Raw genomic sequence first — 22,712 nt, 5'->3', positions numbered from 1 at the left:
GCAAGGCATTCGAAGGCAATTCACATGTCCAAGAACACCACAACAGAATGGAGTTGCTGAGAGAAAGAATCGACACCTGGTGGAGATTTGTAGGAGTTTGCTCCATGCGAAGAATGTGCCAGCTAGATTTTGGGCAGAGTGCATGAAGACAGTTGTGTACGTCACCAACAGACTACCTCAAGAAAGACTGGAGTTTACATCCCCATTCCAGAAACTATGGAACATTAAACCAACTGTAAGTCATTTTCGCGTTTTTGGATGTGTGTGTTATGTCTTCGTTTCGGATGAACTTTGAAGCAAGTTTGACAAAAAGGCACTTCGCTGCATATTCGTTGGTTATGATGAGCAAAGAAAAGGCTGGAGATGTTGTGATCCTATTACTAACAAGTGCCATACTTCATGAAATGTGGTCTTTGATGAGACATCATCTTGGTGGTCATCTCAAGCAACCTTGCTATCCGAGTCAAAAGAAATTCAAGAAAAAGTTGAAAAGAAGATAGGAGAGGGAGAGTTCATCCTAGAGAAAGGTCAACCAGAGCCATCCAGAGTTTAAGAAAAATCAAAGAGCCCATGGAAGATAGGTGCATACGAACAACAACAGCCAAGTCAAGAAGAACAAGATCCAGATTATTCTCCACTTCGGCGATCGAGTCGAGAAAGAAGGCCTAATCCAAAATATGCAAATGCTGCTATAGCAGAGATAAAGGAGCCAACAACTTATGAAGAAGCATCAAAGAAGATGGAGTGGACTACTGCAATGGAAGAAGAAATTGCTTCTCTGGAGCAAAATCAAACATGGGAATTAGTGCCAAAACCAAGAGATGTGAAACCCATCTCTTGCAAATGGGTCTACAAAATCAACTCGCCCGGATGGATCAATTGAGCGATACAAAGCAAGACTTGTTGCTCATGGATTTTCTCAGCAGTATGGCTTGGACTATGATGAGACATTTAGTCTAGTTGCCAAGATCACTACTGTGCATGTATTATTAGCTTTAGCAGCTAGTAAGTCATGGCCTTTATGGCAGATGGATGTAAAGAACGCATTCTTACATGGTGAAGTTGATCGTGAAATTTACATGGAGCAACCACCAGGGTTCAGAAGTCATGAGAATCCTAACTATGTGTGCGAGCTAAGGAAAGCTCTTTATGGTCTAAAACAAGCACCGAGGGCTTGGTATGGCAAGATTGCAGAATTCCTTATCAAGAATGGATATGTTATGACACTAGCAGACTCCAGTTTGTTTGTGAAAGATCGGGAAGGAAGACTAGCTATAGTGCTAGTATATGTTGATGATTTAATAGTCACTGGCGACAACATCGAAGAGATTCAACTCATCCGAGAGAATTTGGCTACTCGTTTCAAGATGAAAGAGCTAGGTAAGCTCAGGCATTTCCTTGGATTGGAGATAGAAGAAGCCAAGGAAGGTTTGTACCTTGGACAACAGAAGTATGCAAGAGATCTACTGAAGAGGTTTGGAATGATGGAATGCAAGCCAATATCCACTCTAATGGATGCTAATGTCAAGCTGTGTGCTCTTGAAGGGAATGATCTCGAAGATGCTACTATGTATAGACAACTAGTGGGAAGCCTAATCTATCTCACTATGACACAGCCGGACATTTCCTTTGCAGTTGGAGTAGTCAGCCGATTTATGCAGAAGCCTGAGAAACCTCACTTGGAAGCAGTTCGAAGAATATTGAGATATGTCAAAAGTACAATCGATTATGGGATCTTTTACAAGAGAGGTGAAATTATCAAGTTGGAAGGATATTGCGACGCTGATTATGCAGGAGATCACGACACTCGGCGCTTGACAACAGGCTATGCATTTAGTCTTGGTTCAGGAGTAATCTCTTAGTGCAGTAAGAGACAACCTACAGTGTCACTTTCCACAACAGAAGCTGAGTATCGGGCAGCAGCAACAGTAGCTTAAGAAAGTGTTTGGTTGTCACAGCTTATGAACGATCTGAATCAACCCATTGACTATCCAATTCTGTTAAATTGTGATAAGCGTTCGGCTATTCAAATGGCTGAGAATCCGGTGTTTCATGCGAGAATAAAACACGTGGAGGTTCACTATCACTTTATCAGAGAGAAGGTTCTACAAGGAGAGATTAAAATGAAATATATCAAGACGGAGGATCAACTAGCTGATATCTTTACAAAGAGTTTAAACACAAATAAATATGAAGATTTTCGCCAACAGTTGGGAATGATGAAGAAAGAGAAATTAATCGTTGAGGGAGAGTATTAAAATATCACCGATTAATTTAGAAAAGATAACCACTAAAATGGGTTACTACAATAAGATAAATACTTGGCAAGCTTAAATCCCAAAACCCCAAGCCCAAAGTTGGAGGTCCAAGCCCACATTCTAGAATACTCCATAATTCTCCACACATAAGATGTAATGAAAATATCTTACCTAACTCTAGAATGTTTCTTGTAATCTAGACCGTCCATTTTTGTAAACAAATCTTAGCCGTACATTGAGGAGGTGGAAATGCCTATAAATACTGCCCCTCCTCTCATTTGTCACCAACCAAGCGAACACCAAGCGAACACTAAGTAAGTAATTCTTTCCTTAAGCTTTGTGAATGTTTCCTTCTTATTAATACAAATATATTTGGTGTTTTGTGTTAGTATTATTTTGGTTGCCTTTCCCGTTATTATTTTTGGTGTTATAAATTATTAATCAATCTTGGAGTTTATCACTACACTTATATCCCATAAGTGGTACCAGAGCATTAATCCCAACAGATTATAGGCAGTAACTATTTTAACTAGAACAATAGAGTTTCAATTATTCATAAATAAGAACAACATAACATGATGGATTTTGGATGTTTTTAATGCTCTCACTTCAAATGATTTTACCTTTTTTGATTCTAGAATTACTTTTTGTTGGTAGATTCTCCAAGATATGATCCTCTTCTTCGTACCAAGGAGTTCGTCTCCTTTCTTCCTCTCTTTCTTATTTTTCAAGCCTATTTTTTGCTTTTTTTTTTTTTGTTTTTACTGTCCCTCCTTCCTCTCATTACTGTTGTTTTTCTCTCTTCTTTTTTTTTTTTGTTGTTTTTCTTTTTTTTCTTTTGTGTTCCTTTTTCCTCTCTTGCTTTCACGTCAACCTCCTCTCCCCTTTTCACGTTTCTTTTGTTTTTTCCTCTCTTTCTTTTTAACGTCCTCCTCTGCTCCCCTTTTCTTTTCTGCAACCCCCTTTTTATTGTCCACGCAAGGTTTTTATTTTTTCTTCCCTTTTTCACTCCTCTTGGACTCTTCTTCTCTCCTTAATACTTATCCCTTATTTTTTATCCTGTAATAATTACTAATTATCTTAGGGAATTATTTTTGGATTTTATTTTTTTGGTTATCCCTAATAATTGTTGGGCTTTACTAATTAATTTTAGGCTTTCAATAAACTTTTAGCCCAATCCAAAATTCAATTAAAATATGGTCCAAATATAGAAAAATTTTAAATCGAGCAATTCAGAGAATTACCAACATTAAATTAATCAGAGAATCGAAGGATTTACATCATCGAGCATATGGGTAAAAATTGAGCATTAACAGTTTGCCCCACTTTGACAGTATTTGTGGAACAAATATTGTCAAGGTAATAAATGCGATAAAAAAGTTCAAATGTCACTTCGGGCAAATTCAAATTTGAAGCCTTTCTGGCTCAAAAGTGCGTGCCTTTTTGGTAAAAAATTCAAACTTCAGACACATTTCTGGCAAATCCATCTGAAATGTTTTTCTAGAAAAATGTGCCTTTCTGGCAGAGAAAAATTCATAATTCGAATTTTCTTTCTAGCAAGACGAAATATCATTTGCCATTCTGGCAAAAAGTCATAATTGAAGTTACTTTTCTAGTAAAATGAAAATATCATGTGTCTTTCTGACAAAACAATATTCAAGTGCCTTTCTGGCAAAAACAAGATTAAAATGCCTTTTAAAAAAGTTCACGATTCAAATGTCATTCTGAAAAAACACGATTTAAAGTGTCTTTCTGGCAAAAACACGATTCACAATTTAAACGTCTTTCTAGCAAAAACACGATTCAAAGGTTATCTAGAAAAAACTCATGATTAAAGTGCCATTTTGGCAAAACTCACAAGTAAAATGCCTTTCTGGCAAATTTATATTCACGTGCCTTTTTGGCAAACTCAAAATTCATGCATTTCATAAAGGTTTGGAACTATCCCAAGATAAGGAAATCTTTGCCACAAAACTTGGCGCTTTATTCTCACAACAGAGGAAATTTACCATAAGATAAGTTGAAGGTTGCCATAAGACAAGGCAAAAGATGCCATAAAATAGGGGGGAAAGGTGCCACAAGATAGAGCGAAAGGTTTATTAAAGAATGAAATCTACCCAAGACAGGGTGCAAAATTTATTTTTAAAATAAATGGAATTTGCCCAAGATAGGGTGCACATTGTATTTTGAAAACAAGTGAAATTTGCCAAGACAGAGCACAAGGTTTGTTCTTAAAATAAGTGAAATTTAACCAACACAGGGCGCAAATTTTATTCTTAAATTGAGATTTGCCCAAGATAGGGCGCGAAGTTTATTCTTAAATGAGTGAAATCTATCCAAGATAGAGCACAAAGTTCATTCTTAAAATGAAACTTGCCCAAGACAGGGTACAAAATTTATTCTTAAAAACAAATAATACTTACCCAAGGTAGGGCGCAATAAATCTTAATAAAGGGGAATCTTGGCAGAAAAACAAATCACGAAGCACGTATTGTTTATTCTTAAAACAAGTAAATTATCTGAATTCAAGCATGCACCTAAGTAAAAAGTTTCATCAAATTAACACATTTGAAATACGTATGCATGAACAAAAAGAGAATGCTAACATTACTTCCAAGATTTGTTATGTAACACCTAGATACAATGAAAGTCTTATACCCCAAATGTTATGTAAATTAAGTAAATAAGTAATAAAGAAATATTTTATAAAATATGTGACCTATTTAGATCATAAAGGACTATTGAAATATAAGGAAGTGACATTTATAAATTATTGAGGTGATTTATATGGAAAATTCTAAAACATCTAAGTTATGACAACACGAATGCACCAAAAATCCCTAAGGGAAATTAAATTGAAATGCACCATAATTCTATAAAAATAAAATATAATCTTAATCTAATTAAGGGAACCAAAAAAATATAAATTAAAAATATTAAAAAAAAAGAAAAAGAAAAAGAAGAAGAAGCTTGTAAATGTAAAATGACCTAAAAGCGCACCTAGACTATTACTTAACCAAAGTACCTAAAAGGGGATAAAAAGGACGTTTCATCCTTACAAGTGGCAGCCTAATCTTTGTACAACACAACACATGACTCATCTCCAAACTAAGAAGAAATGGAGACAAGTTTACAAGTTACTCGTCCTCTAGTTTAAGACAAAGGAGGACAAGTGTACTAGAGAAGACAAGTTTAGGCAACACCACCTGTTCACCTCTTCATTTCCAACATAGGCTTCTCCCTTTCACTTTCTTCTTTCTATCATTCTAACATTTGCTAAAGTTCATTCACCACAAAATACAAGTGACAATAGTATTATCAAGGAAAAGTGAAGCTAATAAAGAAACAAGAGAAGAGAAAACAAAAGTAATTAAAAGAAAGGTATGGAATTCAAAAATTCTGCCTTAGGTTTTCAGTTATATTTTCTTAAGTTTAAATCTTTAGTTGAATCAAAGCATAAAATTATCTTTTCAACATGTTAATTAATCATTTATAATGCTAGAAATTTATTTGGATTGAAAGGAATTGACCATGGAGAAGCTAGAAACTTAAAATTCCAAAATTGTCTCAATAAAACTGCTTAAATTCAGCTACTGTGTTTTGTTCAATTAAATATGTAAATGATCTTCAAAATTAATGAAATTTGATAGAGAGCTAGGTTGGGATGTTTTCAAGGTTGTGGTAAAAAGAAAAGTCCATAAGATTAAAGGAAAAGAATTTTAGGTCTAGAAACAAGTTTCTAAACTTGGTTTATCTCAAATTGATTTAGCTCTTCTTGCATAGCAAGAATCCAACTTTCATCATTTTGAGCATCTTCTAAATTTTTAGGTTCTAATTGAGAAACGAAAGCAACATTACCAAAATGGCTTTTAAGTTGAGCTCTAGTCATCATCCTTTCTGAGGGATTATCCATAATGTCTTCTTGAGAATGATACTTATGAAATCGCCATTCTTTTGGTAATTGAGAATCTTTATTTTCTGTTTCTGGCATTTGACTTTCAACTATATTTTGATCTTCATGTTCTACTTCTAGTTCAGCTTGATTATTAGTGTTCTGCTCGCTTTCTGGCTGTTCTAGTTGTTCTGATTGTTCATTCTGCTTTTCGTGATTAGAATCTACAACATCATCACTTTCTAATGTTCTAGATGTAGAGTCAGATTCATCAAACACAATATGAATAGATTCTTCTACAACTAGAGTCTTTTTATTAAATACTCTATATGCTTTACTATTACTAGAATATCCTAGAAAAATACCTTCATATTAGCATCAAATTTAGCAAGATGACTTTTCTTGTTATCTAGAATAAAGCATTTGCACCCAAAGATATGAAAATAACCAATATTTGGTTTTCTAACTTTGTATAGTTCATATGGAGTCTTTTTAAGTTTAGATCTTACCAAAGCCCTGTTTAGAATATAACAAGCAGTGTTAACTGCCTCTGCCCAGAAATACTTTGGTAGTTTAGAATCACTTAACATGGTTCTGGCCATTTCTTAAAGTGTTCTATTCTTGCGTTCCACCACTCCATTCTGTTGAGGTGTTCTAGGTGCTGAGAAGTTATGGAAGATTCCTGACTCATTGCAAAAAGCATCAAATTTCTGATTTTCAAATTCTCCTCCATGATCACTTCTAATTGCTATGATGTTGTATCCTTTCTCATTTTGTATTCTCTTGCAAAGATGAACAAACATGTCATATGACTCATCCTTATTTCCAAGGAAGAGTGTCCAAGTGAATCTAGAGTAATCATCTACAATAACAAATGCATAGAATTTTCCTCCAAGACTAGAAGGAGTAATTGGACCAAATAGATCAAGGTGTAGTAATTCTAAAGGTCTAGAAGTAGAAACCATGCCCTTGGATTTAAAAGATGTTCTGGTTTGTTTGCCCATTTGACAAGCATCACAAATGTGATCTTTTTCAAATTTCAACTTTGGCAAACCTCTAACCAAATCTTTCTCTGACAGTTTAGAAATAAGGTGCATGCTTGCATGTCCAAGTCTTCTATGCCATAACCAACTAGAATTATCAACAGAAACTAAACATATATCCTGGTTATGCATATCAGAGAGATCTACTAGGATATATTTCCAAACCTTTTTCCAACAAATAAGGTTTTATTATCATGCATGTTCTGAACTTCACAATGAGAAGGTTTAAAGATCACTCTTAAATTTTTATAACAAATCTGACTCACACTTAACAAGTTATAATGTAATCCTTCTACTAAGCATACATCTTCTATTGAAGGATTAGAACCTACCACACCAATACCAACGATTTTACCTTTTGCTTTGTCTCTAAAGCTTACCATACCTCCCTTTTTCTTTTCTAATCTGGTGAACTTCTTTTTGTCACCAGTCATATGCCTAGAGCAAGCGCTATCCATATACCACATTTTTGTCTTCAGCTCACTCCTTAGGCACACCTGAAAAGATTAAGTAGTTTAGGTACTCAACTCATATTAGGTCCTGGAGGGTTAGTGGTAATAGGTGCATTTAGCTTACTATGATTTTTCTTTCTGTTGAAACTTTGATATTCTAAAGTCACAACATTAGAAACAACATTTTTCTTATTAGAAACAAAATTCTGTTTAGAAATGCTATCATAGCTAGAACTTGTCTTTTCTTTAGAAAACGATTCTGAAATTGATTTTAGAATTCTAATCTCAGTTTTCAAAGATTCATTTTCAGAATTCAGATTTTTATATTTTTCTCCAAGAAGCGTCAGATTTTCAGAAAATCGATTATTATTATTTTTGAGATGTTTGATTTCTGTGATGAGATCTTTGCATGTAATTTCTTGATAAAAAGTATCTTTTAAATGATTACTTTCAGACTTTAATTTTCTGAAATCTTCCTTTAGAACTTTATGCTTTCTAACCAGCTTTTCAAACTCATTGCAAAGATTATTGTAAGTATCTAGAAGATCATTTTCTGATTCAGGTTCAGAAATAGTTACAGTGCTTTCTTTATGCTTCTGGACTGTTGCATTTGTTTCATTGATTTCAGCTTTCTGTGTTGAAGTCAGAGTACTGATTTCTTTGGAGTTAGAATCGATAGTAGCCATTAGACAGATATTAGCAATTTCTTCTTGATCATTGTGGCTTTTAGAATTAGAATCATCTGAATTACTCCAAGCAGCTACGAATGCCTGCTTCAGCTTCTCCTTTGTTGACTTCTTTTTCAATTTAGGACAATTAGGCTTGATATGTCCGGGTTTGTTGCATTCATAACAAACCACTTCAGAAGGTTCTTTCTTGGGTAAGTTACTATTTTTGGGTGGAAAGTTCTTTTTGTTAAACTTTTTCTGTGGCCTTCCACTCTTTCTATAGAACTTTTTAAATCTTTTAGCAACGAGTGCTAAATCATCACTATCAAGATCAGAAAAACTTTCTTCATTAGAGTCTACTCTTAAAGCGAGTCCTTTCTTTTTCTTATCTTCTATTGTCAAAGAAGATTTCATTTCTTCTGAAATAAGAGCTCCTATAAGATAATCATAAGTGACGGGAGTCTCTTTGTAATTCATGACAGTTCCTATAGAATCCCATTTTTTGGTTAGAATTCTAAGGATTTTCTTAACAAGCTCATCTTCTGAAATTTCCTTACCAAGAGTTCTCAAAGGATTAACTATATTAGTAAATCTAGAATTTAACTCTGCAATAGTTTCTCCTTCCTTCATACTAAACATTTCATATTCTCTCCAAAGGATATTTATTCTGGATTCCTTTACTCTATTTGTACCCTCATAGATAACTTTAAGTTTTTCCCATATCTCTGTTGCAGATTTACATCCAGACACTTTGTTTTATTCTGTTGCATCTAAAGCACAATGAAGAATATTGATAGCTTTTGCATTTATAGCAATGTCATTCCAATCAGCATCTATATATTCTTCTTCTGTTTTTCTAACAATCTCATCTCCTACAACTTTCATGGGAATACGAGGACCAGTGATAATATTCCTCCAACAGTTTATATCAACTGATTTCATGAAGTTCTCCATTCTAGTTTTCCAATAAGAGTAATTAGAACCATTGAACAAAGGAGGTCTAGAAATAGATTGACCTTCTAATGAAGTAAGAGGAAGTGAGGTTGCCATGGGATCTTATCTCTTAAGCGGTTAAGCTTCGGTAAGTCAAGAGCCAAGGCTCAGATACCAGATTGTGGGTCCCGTATGTGTATGGCACAACCCAAGAGGGGTGGTGAATTGGGTTTTCTAAAAATATTTTAGAATTTAAAAAATAGAATATCAAATTCTAAGTGCAGTGGAAAAATAAAGAACTTGTGAGAATAGTTTATGGATTAGAACTTCCTCACAGTGTTCTATTTATAAAGAATAGAAAGACTATGCAAAGTGCAGCTATTAATTAGAACTGCTTCACAATATCTTATTCAATATTAGAACTTCTTTATGACGGAAAGCTATTGTATTTAGAACTTCCTCATAAAGTTTAGAAAATCATATAAGACTGTGTGAAAGACAGTTATTGAAATTAGAACTGCTTCATAGAGCCTTAACCAGGTTTAGAAAATAGATTAGAAGCCCAAGTAGTGAAATATACTGTAAATAGAAGAACTGTTTAGAACTTGGTATATTCACTTATCAGAATTCCAGAGTTCTAATATTCAGAGAAGATAAGACTTATTCCAGTTTTAGAACATCAAATCATTAACAACTTTAGCATTTCTAAAATATAAACAAGAGTGTAAGTAAAGTAGTATCAAGCGAAACTTCAGAAATTAAAAAGATCAACACATTGATTTATAGTGGTTCGGCACTAACTCGTCTACATCCACTCCCCAAGACTCATCTTGAGATCCTCAACTATGTTATCTCTTTTCAAGGGTAAGAGACAAACTAACAGTACAAGGCAATAGATCAACACCTAGATCTACCCTTTATCTCACTAGATTTTCCAAAGGTTCTAGTTAACCATAACCCTTTCTGTTTTTGGCAGAGTACAGAAACTCAATTCAAGACATTAGAATCTCACACAAGGAGAAGGTCGCTTGATAACCTCTTTCATAATAGCTTCTAACCTAAGCTATTACACAAATGTTTATCAAATAAAAAACCCGTCTACTATAGATTACAAAATCTAAATAGACAGACAGAAATGCACATATAAGCACAGAAAAAACAGTTTTTGAGATTAGAAAATCATTTAGAACACAGAACCGTTTTTCAAAAGTAGTGATTGTAAAAATTCTTTTCTCTTTTAAAGATAAAACGTGAAGTGTAAAGATGAATAGAAAAATGGGGGTAGAGAGTAAATTTTGAAAGATAAAGGATGTGATCAATATGTGAAAACTCTTAAAACGAAAACTCTTTCTTCCTCTTAGTTCAAAGCGTAAAAGCTCCTTTTTATAGAGAGATATGTGACTCTCGCTTTTGGAAAGAGAATATTTCATTTTGAAATCATAATATCTTCTTTTCTTACTTAGAAGATATGAAAATTTTAGTTACCAAAAGTTTATTTTATCGTTTTGGTAAGAGGATAGAAAACGATCTTTCTTCCCTTAAACATAAAGATTTTCTGAAAGCATTTTATTTGGGAAAGTATTTTTCGAAGAGATACTGCTTACTAAAAACGAAAAGATATAATATTTCTTCGTTTTAGGTAAGAGAATAAATAAAAATCCTCTAGATCTTCAAAGATAATTTCCGAAAAAGAAAACATATGATTTATTACCAAAATCATTTTAGAGACATAATTTCCTTAATTTTAGGTAATTAAATCATTTTGATTTTTAAAGAGTATTTTTCGAAAATAAAATTTTTGACGAAAGAATTTATTTTGAAGAAACTAATTTCCAAAAAATATTTTTGATGAGAGAAATATTAGTTTATGTGCTTATAGACGAATTTTCTCTCTATCCTACAATGTATCTAAAAACCTAACCACTAGGGTCTTCGGATATCTTCAAACATAATGTAGGACTTGCCTTGTTCATTTTCTTTCCATAAGAATTCTGCATAAAATAATATTAGCATAATAATATAATTTAAATTTATTTTTTTTTTAATCATCAAAATTTCGAGATTAGTATTTGACATTTGAGCCAACACTTTAGGGTCGGAGGTCATATTACCCGCGGCGGTTATGGTCCAATGATGCGAAAGTATGGTCTTGCCGCCGATAATGTAATTGATGCTCATATTATTGATGTTCATGGCCGACTGCTTGATCGTGAAGCTATGGGCGAAGATCTTTTCTGGCCAATTAGAGGTAGCGCTGGGGGTAGTTTTGGAATTATTGTTTCTTGGAAACTAAAGTTAGTTCAGGTTCCTTCTACTGTTACAGTTTTCACAGTTAAAAAAACTTTAGAACAAAATGGTACTGAAATTCTTCAACGGTGGACTGAAGTGGCTGACAAGCTTGACGATGTTCTTTCAGTAGAGTTCTAATCTCACCTGCTAATATTGGTAATTGTACCTTTCGAACCGTATCAAGTGCCTATCAAGGTTTGTTTCTGGGCGATGTAAACAGACTTCTCAACATTATGGAAAATAGTTTTCCTGAATTGGGTTTAACAAGAAATGATTCTGCAGAGATGAGTTGGCTCAAATCGGTTTTATATACGACGGGTTACCCAACTAATACTACGCCTGAAGTTTTACTGCAGGGTCAACCTTTATTTAAAGATTACGTAAAAGTAAAAACAGATTTTGTTAAAGAACCCATTTCTGAAGCCGCATTGGAAGGTTTTTCAAAAATACTCTTGGAAGACGAAACACCAATTATAGCATTGACTTCTTTTGGAGGGAAGATGAATGAGATTTCAGAATCTGAAATTCCTTTTCCTTACAGAAAGGGGACTTTGTTCATGATTATTTATACATCTCAATGGCTAGATGGAAAAAAAAAGGGAAGCAAGGCACATTGATTGGATAAGAAAGCTTTATAATTACATGCAGCCTTTCGTTACTAATAATCCAAGAAGTGCTTATGCTAGTTTCAGAGATCTTGATTTGGGTATAAACAACAAGAATAATTTTAGCGTTACAGAAGCTAGCGTTTGGGGTATTAAGTATTTTAAAGAGAATTTTAATAGATTGGTTCAAGTGAAGACCAAGGTTGATCCAGATAACCTTTTTAGGCATGCACAGAGTATTCCACCTCTTCGTGTTTCTTAGACAAAAAAAGGAAAGTCAAGAGGTGGACTTCAGGCCCAGGATTATGTATTGTTTGGGTTTAAGTGAAAGAGGAATAATAATTTATATACACAAATTTATGTATATTATATTATATTGAAAGGTTAATGTCACACCCACTCTAGCGGACAATTCCTCTGGTGATTGGAGTCGAACATGACAGTTAATTTAAGAAATAATCTGATTTTATTATATTTGTCCTCTAGCTTTTTTTTTTTTTTTTTTTTTTTTTTTTTTTTTTTTTCCAGTTAGTGCTTCTCTTTGAGATTCCTTTTCAATGGCTATCTGAAAATCTGCAAATTGCAAGCAATATAAAGAAGGAAATTACTTGCTTAGACCGGGTTAAACAGTCAAAGGAGATAAATAAAAAGATCATTCATGTTTATTTGAAACATAAATAAAGCCACGTGCCTTACGCATTAGGCAATCAATTATGGCATTAGGAAAGAAATAATGATGGTGATGGGATGAGGAATAATTTAATTAATAGATAATTGTATTTATTAAAAATAAAAGAAGCAAATAATAAATTTTTTTTTTTTTTAAAAGATTAAAATCTCATTATTTAAGAGAAAAAATCCAACATAAAATGGGGAGTACTATCCCAAATAACATGGCGAGTATGACGATAGATAACTCTAGCTAGAGTATGAGCTCCTATATTAGCTTGCCTACAAACCCAACGAACCTCAAAAAATCAGGGCGAAGTCCTAGTAAATAGAGACAATCCGAAATTACAAGACCAAAAAAAGAGAAATCTAGAGCACTAGAGTTGAGTGCAAAAATAACAAGTTGCGAGTCCACATAAAAACATCCTGGATTGTGGAAGAAGTTCACAGCAAAAAATAGGCCTTGACGAAGAGCAATCGCCTCAACTATGGCCGAGTCCGTTGTACCTTCATAGTATCCTGAAATAGCTTTCAAAAAAATACCTTCATCATCTTCAAATGTAATACCATATCCAGACACTTTTGATGCAGCAAAAATGGCGCCATCTATATGTCCATGCCAATTTTTTGCATGAGTAGGATCTTGCAAATTGATGACTAGACTTGGGCTTTGGAGAGTGGTGGGGACTTGTGCTAATGTTGGTGTAGATAAAGTTGATGCAGAGAGAAGGTGAATCATTACTGCACTATTTGACCCTTTGAACTTTAAATTGCCACTAGGATTGGGCTGATGTATCAAAGCCACTTGAGTATGCCTCTGAGCTGTAGTGAATTCTTGCATGGAGTGCATGGCTCGCGTGTAGACTTGAATGGGAGTTAAGTGAACATTTTCCAAAAGCCGTTTGTTTCTCATGTGCCAAATACCCCATAGAATATTAGCAAATTTAGTAAGTTTAGGAGTTTCATTATTTTGTATTACCTGCATAAAAAAATCTTTAAAAGCAATGTTAGTGTTGGGCACAAGAAAGCCTCCTAGATTCCAGACTCTTTTAGCAAAGTGGCAATTGATTATAGCATGATCAATATTGTAACGGCCCAACCCATGTGTGATATTGTCCGCTCTGGGCCCTACGGCCCGCACGGTTTTGTTCTTGGTGAAATGGCTGGAGAGTTGGAAGAACTCTAGGGTTAAGCGTGCTCGCTTAACGGAAATCCCAAGATGGGTGACCTCCTGGGAAGTTTCCCATTTCACCTGCGGGACAAAACCGTGCGGGTCTTGCCATCTTGTATGGGCGGTTTGGCTTGATCCAAAGCGGACAATTCCTCTGGTGATTATAGTCGGGCGTTACAATTGGTATCAGAGCCGAAGCCTCGCTCCTCTGGCCGGTGGTGGGGCAAACCTCAGCGAGGACGCTGAGTCCCTAAGGGGGGGGGGGTGAGCGGTGGCTGTAGTGACAGTGCACTCACCTTAGGCGAATCCCACATCAGTTAAGTGCGAGAGGGAGGTGATGTACTTAAGGTGGGCGGTTTAAAGCATGTGTGAGGCCTTTTGGTGGTGAAATGGCTGGAGAGTTGGAAGAACCCCAGGGTTAAGCGTGCTCGCTTAACGGAAATCTCAGGATGGGTGACCTCCTGGGAAGTTTCCCATTTCACCTGTGGGACAAAACCGTGCGGGTCTTGCCATCTTGTATGGGCGATTTGGCTTGATCCAAAGCGGACAATTCCTCTGGTGATTAGAGTCGGGCGTGACAAATACTTTCTACCTCACCACATAAAGGACATCCTTCATTAACAGTAACCCCCCTATTCTTAAGTCTCTCTCTTGTTGGTAAGACCCCTCTAAGAACTCTCCAAATTAAGTCTTTAATCTTAGGTTGCGTTTCAATATCCCACACTGTCTTCCACCATGACCCAAACTCACCAACCCAATCTCGCAAGTCACTTTGTAACCTGACTTGACAGTATATACCCCTTTTCTATCAAAATGCCACACTCGCACATCCTCTCTATCTCTAATGCTAAGGGGTATATTAAGGATTTGATGACTCTCTTCCACACTAAATAAACTGATGATTTTTCCAGCATCCCATTTTCTCTCCCCACTCATAAATAAATCTTTAACTCTCAAACCCTCATCTATAAATCCTTGCCAACCCACTACCCTAAATGGAGCCTCTTTTGGTAACCATGGATCATGAACCACCCTAATTTTTTCCCCATTGCCAACTCTCCACCGTACACCATGTTTCAACACCTTGCTAGCTGACCATATACCTTTCCACACAAAGCTAGGATTCTTACTCAAAGGTGCTTCCAAAAAATCCTTTCTTCTAAAATATTTTGCCTTGAAAACTTTATAGAAAAGGGTGTTCTCATAGTTTAGCAAACGCCACCCTTGCTTGGCAAGCATAGCAATGTTAAAACATCTAATATTTTTGAAACCCATACCTCCTTTATCTTTACTGCCACACATTCTTTCCCAACTAAACCAGTGAATTCCTTTTCCTACATCCTGCTTTCCTCGCCACCAAAATCGATTCATCATCTTATGGATTTCATTACAAAATGTCAAGGGCAATTCTAAAAAACTCATACAGTAGGATGGAATAGCTTGAAGCACTGATTTGATAAGCACTTCTTTACCAGCTTTGGAAAGAAAATGATTTGACCAACTGTTCATCTTTTTCCACATTCTGTCCTTTAGAAAGCCAAAAATATGTCTCTTGTTACGTCCAATAACTGAAGGTAAACCAAGGTATATACTATCCTCCCCTGATGTTGTGACCCCCAGTAACTGTTCAATCTGCCTTCTCATAGTCACATCTGTATTAGGGCTAAAAACCATACCAGATTTTTGGAAATTGAGAGCTTGTCCTGATGCTTTCTCATACTTCTGAAGAATTTCTTTTACTTTTGTTGCTTCACTAGTAGTAGCTTTAAAAAAGAAGAGTGAATCATCTGCAAAAAGCAAATGAGAAATGCAAGGGCAACTTCTACCTGCCTGGCCCCCATGAATCCAGCCTTTTCTCTCAGCTTCATCAAATAAAGTAGTGAGTCCTTCCTCACATAACAGAAAGAGATAGGCTAAAATCGGGTCACCCTATCGTAACCCTCTACTAGCCAAAATTGGGCCCATAATCTCTCCATTAACAATAACAGAATAATTTATTCCACAAAGACACATTTCATCCACTCTATCCATTTTTCTGAGAAACCCAATTTAAGCATAACAGCCCACAAGAAATTCCAATCAACCCGGTCATAAGCCTTACTAATGTCTATTTTCATAGCACAAGATCCCATGCCACAACACTTCTGTCTTTTAAGGTTGTGCATCATTTCAAAGGACACTAAAATATTATCAGTAATAGCTCTACCCGGTATGAATGCAAATTGATATTCAGAAATGACTTTTGGAAACACAATTTTCAAACGATTAGCTAAAACTTTAGACACTATTTTGTAAAGAACATTACATAATGCTATGGGTCTAAAGTCTTTAGCCTCTTTAGGGTCAACAATTTTAGGAATTAACACAATAAGAGTATCTGACAATGAATTAGGAAAAATACCTGCTTGTAGCCAATCATTGCAAGCTTTCACAATATCAGTGCCAATAATGTCCCATGATTTTTGATAAAATGCAGGATTAAGTCCGTCAAGGCCAGGTGCCTTATCCGGGTGCATGTGAAAAATAGCCAACCTAACCTCCTCCTCCGAAACAATCCCTGTGAGCCAATCATTGTCATCCTCACTCACTTTCCTAGAAAGTAAAGAAGTGAGGTATGAAACTTCTTCTGGATGTTGACTTGCAATTGAAAAGATGTCACCAAAATAGTTCTATATTGATCTTTTAATGCAAGAGATATTAGTTGACCAATTACCATTCTCATCATGTAATCCTACTATTGTATTTTTCCTGCGTCTTGCTTTGGTTTTTGCGTGGAAGAATCTGTTGTTTCTATCTCCTTGGGTCAGCCAAAATTGTTTAGCAATTTGCTTCTTTCTAACTTCCTCCTCGGCTAGGAGAGCTGATAACTTGTCCTTCAAGGCTTGGTTACAATTTTCAGGATCCACCTCCCTATCCATTTCTAATTTTCGAGTAATACTCTTTTTTTGCTGCCAAAACTCTTTATTTCTGCTCCTTCCCCAAACCTGTAAGACATCAATGCACTGATCTTGCTTCTTCAAAATGCACATGTCTCTATCGCCACCCAAGTCGAGGCGACCACTTCTCGAATACCCGAATCACAGAGCCAAGCGTTATAAAATTTAAATGCTTTAGATTTTGTCGTAGTAGCTACTGATGTATGAATAATGATTGGGTCGTGATCAGATGTTGGTGAGATAAGTGTATTAACTTTTGCATCCCTAAAATGGTCGAACCAATTCTTGTCTGCCATGGCTCGGTCATGTTTCTCTCTCGTGTAAACTTTTCCGAACTGTTTCATGGCCCATGTAAACCTGTATCCAGCTGACAGGAGATCAGTCAAGCCACAATCATCAATTGCCTCTCGGAAGCCATCAATAAGAGCTTGTGGGTAAGAACAACCCTCCCACTTTTCAGAGTGTGTGGCCAAATCGTTAAAGTCTTCTAATATAAGCCAAGGTTTGTTGCAACAACCCCTCAAAGCTCTAAGAAGATTCCAGGCAGCACGTCTTCTGCTTCTATCAGCTACCCCATAATATCCCGTTAGTCTCTATGAATAATCTCCTTCTTTAATCCACGCATCAATACAATGTTGCGAGAAACCTTGAACATCAAGTATGGTTTCATTATTCCAGAAAAGACCTAAATCAACGCTCCTACCATTGCAATCAACCCCAAAACAGTTATCATAACCCATACTCTTACACACCTCCTCAAGTCTTTGTTTATGAACTAAAGTTTCAATTAAAAAAACCACTACAGGCTTATTACTCAAAGTAAAATCTTTGAGTGCTTGAACTATTCGGGGATTGCCCAAACCCCTACAGTTCCAACTTAGGAGTCTTATTGTGCATGGCCATCCCGCTTAACGGGATTGCATGTAGTTTTGTGTGGTCCGTTGTTGTCCACAATTCTGCTTCCTATTGAATCCTTTGTCAAAGAAACTTCAGGAGCTGGGTTTTTGCTAGTACTTCTTGGTCTTTTTTTTGGGTCATCTTGTGTCTCAAAACCTATATCCTCTTCTTGGCCCAACTGGGCCTCATGGGCCATATTATAGTTTTCCAAGTCCATTCTGGAAGTTGACTCAGATGAACTACCATCATCACAATTCAAACCCAATCCATAAAAAGAAAAGCGAAAATCTCGTGCTTTATTTGTGTCCTTTTTTTCTCCATCAGTTACCTTCGGATCCGCTGCACCTCCGAAATTTGCGTTATGCCCGTACTGGCGTAACCATGGACTATCGTGCTGTTTTCGCCGCCGTCTCGTCAGAGCCCGTAAGCTTTCATCCCATCTAAAAACAATTTCTTCCTGTTTAAGATGTAGTCGTAGATCACAAAAGGCTTCAGAGTGACCAAGTCGTCTACAGAGGAAGCAAAACGTACTCAGTTTTTCATACTGGAATTTGACATAGAACACCATACCAGACTTGTCATTCAACCTCTTCTTTCTCTTTAATGGTTGACGTATGTCTAGTCGAACTCTCATCCTCATAAAGTCATCTGCATCAGAACTACTTGCTTCCCCATCATATTCCAAGAAAGACCCAACAAAATCTCCTAACATTTTTGCTATCCCCTCATTCATATAACCATTGGGTAAATCTGCCACTAAAACCCAGAAATCAACATGTAAGAGTGGCATATGCATAGGTATCTCTCCTGGATCAATTGGTTTCCAAACCAAAAGGTGTCGATTAAAGCTCCAAGGGGATCCACACATGACCCTAGCAAAATCCACTTGATTAAAGAAACGAAACAGGAACCGTTTTCCACCCAGATATGATATATCTATGCCTCCCAACGAGTGCCAAACATCTGCCAATGTGTTCCTCATAGCTTGAAAATTAATGATATTATAAGTGAGAAACATACCCACAAAGCAAAATTCATACGGGGTAGTTTTGATCCCAGGTGGAGTGTCGATCTCGAGACAATCATCTTCATCATCTGATATAGACAAATGGTTAAAGTGTTGTTCCATAACAAAGCTAATTAAAGACAAAAGAAAAGGGACAGATCTAGATTTTAATCATGAGATAAGGAAGGGGGACGAGAAGGGAGGGACAAATGGTAAAGTTTTGTTTCATAACAAAAGCTAATTAAAAGACAAAAGTAAAGAGACGGATCTAGGTTGTAATGATGAGATAAGGAAGGGGGAAGAGAAGGAAGGGACTGTTAAGAGACAGAGAAAGGCATGCACAAGGCAGAGAAAATAAGGAAAATGATGATGCTAGCAAATAATAAATTGGATCAAAATTTAGGAACTTTAGCAGTACTGTGCCTTAAAATAAACTAAGCTTCCTTAAAATCAACATTTGCCCGTTATATGCATATTAAAAGCCCGTCTTTTATTTTAGTCCCATTTCACAACCAAACCCCATATCACTCAACATTAGAGAATCGAAAGATTTACATCATCGAGCACATGATTAAAAATCAAGTGTTAACAGTGTCCATGTATTCAGGTTACTTTGTTAATGGATCAATTTAAAAAACATTAAATAGAGAGAGTATGTGTCAAAAGATGAAACTGTAGTGGTCAGTCAAACAATTTTTGTGGAAGGTTGCTTGAGATTCTAGAGTTGGAATATCAAGTTATGCGAATAAAACAGATAATATTATTTAATTGTGAATGGTTCGGTCCAATGCCCAACGTTGGAATGAAAGTTCATCCAAAATATAATATAATAGAAGTTAAAATAGAAAAAGATACACAAAGTATGAACCATTCTTTTTGGCAATGCAAGCAACTTAAAGCGTACTATATTCCTTATCCATTAATGAATTGAGATGGATTGGATTGGATTGGATGGCGGTGTGCAAGATCAAAGCTAGATTAATTGTAGTATAAGTCCAAACTAAACAATTTACCTTAACCTCAATGTTTGAGCTATTTCAAGTCGATGAGATTGAACCGATAGAAATAGTTGAAGATTTAAGAGAAAGATTGGATAATGAGGATGAGATATATGTTGATATTGGTATGTCAAATGAAGATAATGAAGTGTAGCCCAGGTTTTAGGTACTTTAGAAAAAGAAGGAGACGAAGAAGACGAAGTAGAATGGGATAGAGAATCTTAAAATAGTTAGTTTATGTTAAACTTAACGAAATTATGTTGACCTTAAAATAGTTAGTTTTTGTTCAGCTTCGGGTGCCAAGGCTAGTATTCAGAACATGAAATTCTATTGCTCTCGGAATGCTTCAGCTGAGTTAATGGGTACTTCTGAATTGTGCAAGTTGTTTTGAGCGTGTTGCTAACTTAGGTCGCTATTTGGGGTTCCGCTAATCCATGGTCGAGTCACTAAATCTATGTGTCAATTTCCTATTGATAAGGTTCCCACTAGACTGAGTGGATGGAAGGCTTCCCAATTCAGTTTTGCGGGTCGATTTACTTTAATTCAATACGTTCTCTCTGCTTACCTTCTTACGTGATGCAATCGGCTGCTTTGCCTATCTCTATTTGTCATAACCTAGATGCTTTAGCTAGACAATTTTTATGGGGAAGAGATGGCAATGTATGTAAGATTCACTTAGTAAACTGGAAGATGGTGTGTCAGCCAAAATCCAAAGGAGGCATTGGTTTACGTCAGGCTGCAGTTGTAACCAAGGCTTTTTTTGCTAAAATTGGCTTGGCTTTGCAGAGATTTTAATTCTTTGTGGGTTCGGGTTCTTTTGGCTAAATATTTAAAAGAAGCTGTAGTTGATTGGAGAGAAGCTAAAGGTGTTGGTGGTTTATCCCTATAACGCGGTATCATTTTTCTTTTTCCTGATTGAAATTTAGCCTTGGATTGGTCTTTGGGTACCGATTCCTAGGTGAGATGTTGTCTTGATCATTGGCTTCCAGAGTTTGGTCCCCTTATTACTGAAGCTTTGGTTGATATTGATGCGTCCTGAAGGCATCAGTTCATCAATGAAATTAGTACCAATGGGAGGTGGGATATGGATTGGCTTCATACGGTTTTGCCTGAAGAAATTATCCAGAAAATCATAGCTATCTGCCCTCCTTCTTCTCATGGAATTGAGGATGACGTGATTTGGAATTCCCAACTTCTGTAAATTTGCCATATCCTCGGCTGTTGACTTGCTTATGGAGGCAGATGATGTTCATGGCTTAATTAAGGCCAGATTTAAATTGGAATAGCATGTGGAAGCGGTGCGGCCCCCAATGAGTTTAAACTGCTCTATGGTTGGCAGGCCATGGTCGGTTATTGACCAATGTTCAACATAAGCGACGTAAGCTTTGTGATAGGGAGTGTTGTTGTAGCTGCGGAGTCCTGGAAACATTCTCCGCGCTTTGCGTGACTGTCCTATGGTTCTTTAAGTCTGGAAAACTCTCGTTCCTCGGCCATTGCAGGACCATTTTTTTTCGTTTCTAATCTTTGTTTTTAGCTAAATGTCAACTTGGCTTCTTGGTTAGCTATTGACAGAAATATTCCTTGGTCTATTATCTTCGGTTTGATGGTTTGGCAGGCTTGTAGGAATGCTGTTATTTTTGCCTCAGACATGGTTTATTCTTTTTCTGCCCTTGCTATTCTTTCTTTGGCTTGCTCAGTGTACATAGCAAATAAAGAACAAATCTGTCTCCCTAATGCTCCTTCACACCATGTTGTTGTTTCTTAGGTTAAACATCTGCATGGGTGGGCCAAGGTCAATGTAGATGGTGTTGTGAGTTTCAGTTCCAACTGAAGTGCTGTTGGTTGCCTCATAAGAGATGACATGGGTTTCTAGAAAGTGGGCTTTTCTACTGCTATTAGCTTTTATGCTCCTCTTGTGGTTGGGTTATGGGCTATTTGGTATGGTCTTCATCTAGCTTAGACCAATGGCAATTGCAAGGTCTAGTTGACATCGGATTCCAAGTTAGCTGTATATATTGTTATTAATAGTCGGCCTTGGTATTGTAATTTTTAGTCTTTAGTTTGGAACATCAAGGAGATTTTGGCCAATGATTTGAATATTCATATTTCACACTCCATCTGTCAAACCAATAGTTGTGCTGACTGGTTAGCCAAATTTAGTTTAGAAAGCCATTCTCTTTATTCTTTTTCTAGGTTACCAGACTTCCTTGTTCGTTACTGTTGAGCAACGAGGTGTTACTACCTCTATTACGTAACTTTTCTTAAGCTTTGCTTCCTTCTATTAAAAAAAAAAACCTAAATTCATTTATTTAAATAATTTTTAATTACCATAAACTCGAAACCTAAACATCTACGGTTAGTTTGGGTTTTTACAAAATACAGTGTCCTATAAAGCTAAAGTAATTCCAAACTCCACATCTTTGACCTTGAAATGATGACTTAAATGGTATTACCAAATAGAACCAACTAATTAATCACAAACAACATATATATTGCTCCTAACAATTATTTAAATTCAAGAAATATATTTTTGAAATAATTATTTAAAAATACTTTCCAAGAAAATATTACCTTGAGACTTTTAGACAGTGAAGTTGAGGGTTGACCATGATGTAAAGAGTAGTGAGTCAAGCCATAGATGACATAGCCCAACAAAGTACCTCCAAACACAGCAGGAGCAGTTAGGGGGTGCCTGTAAAATGAAACAAGTGCCAGAACTACAGGAAGGAATACATAGTAACTAAATTTTGTTATCAATTATATATATATATATATATATATATATATATGGAGAGAGAGAGAGAGAGATGGAAAAATGTATGTAGAATGCATGTATATACGAGCAGAGAGAAGAGTCGTTGCGAAAAGAGGCACGACAAGCCGAAAATGATCCAT

The 22,712-nt window shown here is 36.0% G+C and overlaps 2 protein-coding genes and 1 pseudogene across 2 annotated transcripts; 1 reads left to right on the top strand and 2 right to left on the bottom strand.

Annotated features, from left to right (window-relative positions):
* The first annotated feature begins 757 nt into the window (after nt 1–757).
* Nucleotides 758–12,468, top strand: LOC105637141 (uncharacterized; annotated as a pseudogene).
* Nucleotides 12,469–13,077: 609 nt separating this feature from the next.
* On the bottom strand, nt 13,078–16,898 carry LOC149493100 (uncharacterized). The gene is made up of 4 exons (XM_089726883.1): nt 16,694–16,898; nt 16,025–16,606; nt 14,731–15,767; nt 13,078–13,788 (listed from the first exon to the last, which is right to left on the bottom strand). Exons 1-4 carry the CDS (start codon nt 16,896–16,898, stop codon nt 13,078–13,080), a joined length of 2,535 nt encoding a protein of 844 aa, XP_089583009.1.
* A 98-nt stretch (nt 16,899–16,996) lies between these two features.
* On the bottom strand, nt 16,997–17,656 carry LOC149493099 (uncharacterized). The gene is made up of 2 exons (XM_089726881.1): nt 17,563–17,656; nt 16,997–17,484 (listed from the first exon to the last, which is right to left on the bottom strand). Exons 1-2 carry the CDS (start codon nt 17,654–17,656, stop codon nt 16,997–16,999), a joined length of 582 nt encoding a protein of 193 aa, XP_089583007.1.
* Between the last annotated feature and the right edge of the window lie 5,056 nt (nt 17,657–22,712).

This window comes from Jatropha curcas, chromosome 10 (assembly GCF_041381405.1).
Source record: "Jatropha curcas cultivar XTBG-Jc1 chromosome 10, XTBG_Jcur_1.0, whole genome shotgun sequence".
Taxonomy (NCBI): domain Eukaryota; kingdom Viridiplantae; phylum Streptophyta; class Magnoliopsida; order Malpighiales; family Euphorbiaceae; genus Jatropha; species Jatropha curcas.
The sequence above is the reverse complement of the archived record's forward strand: the minus strand, read 5'-3'. Positions and strand labels throughout refer to the sequence as shown.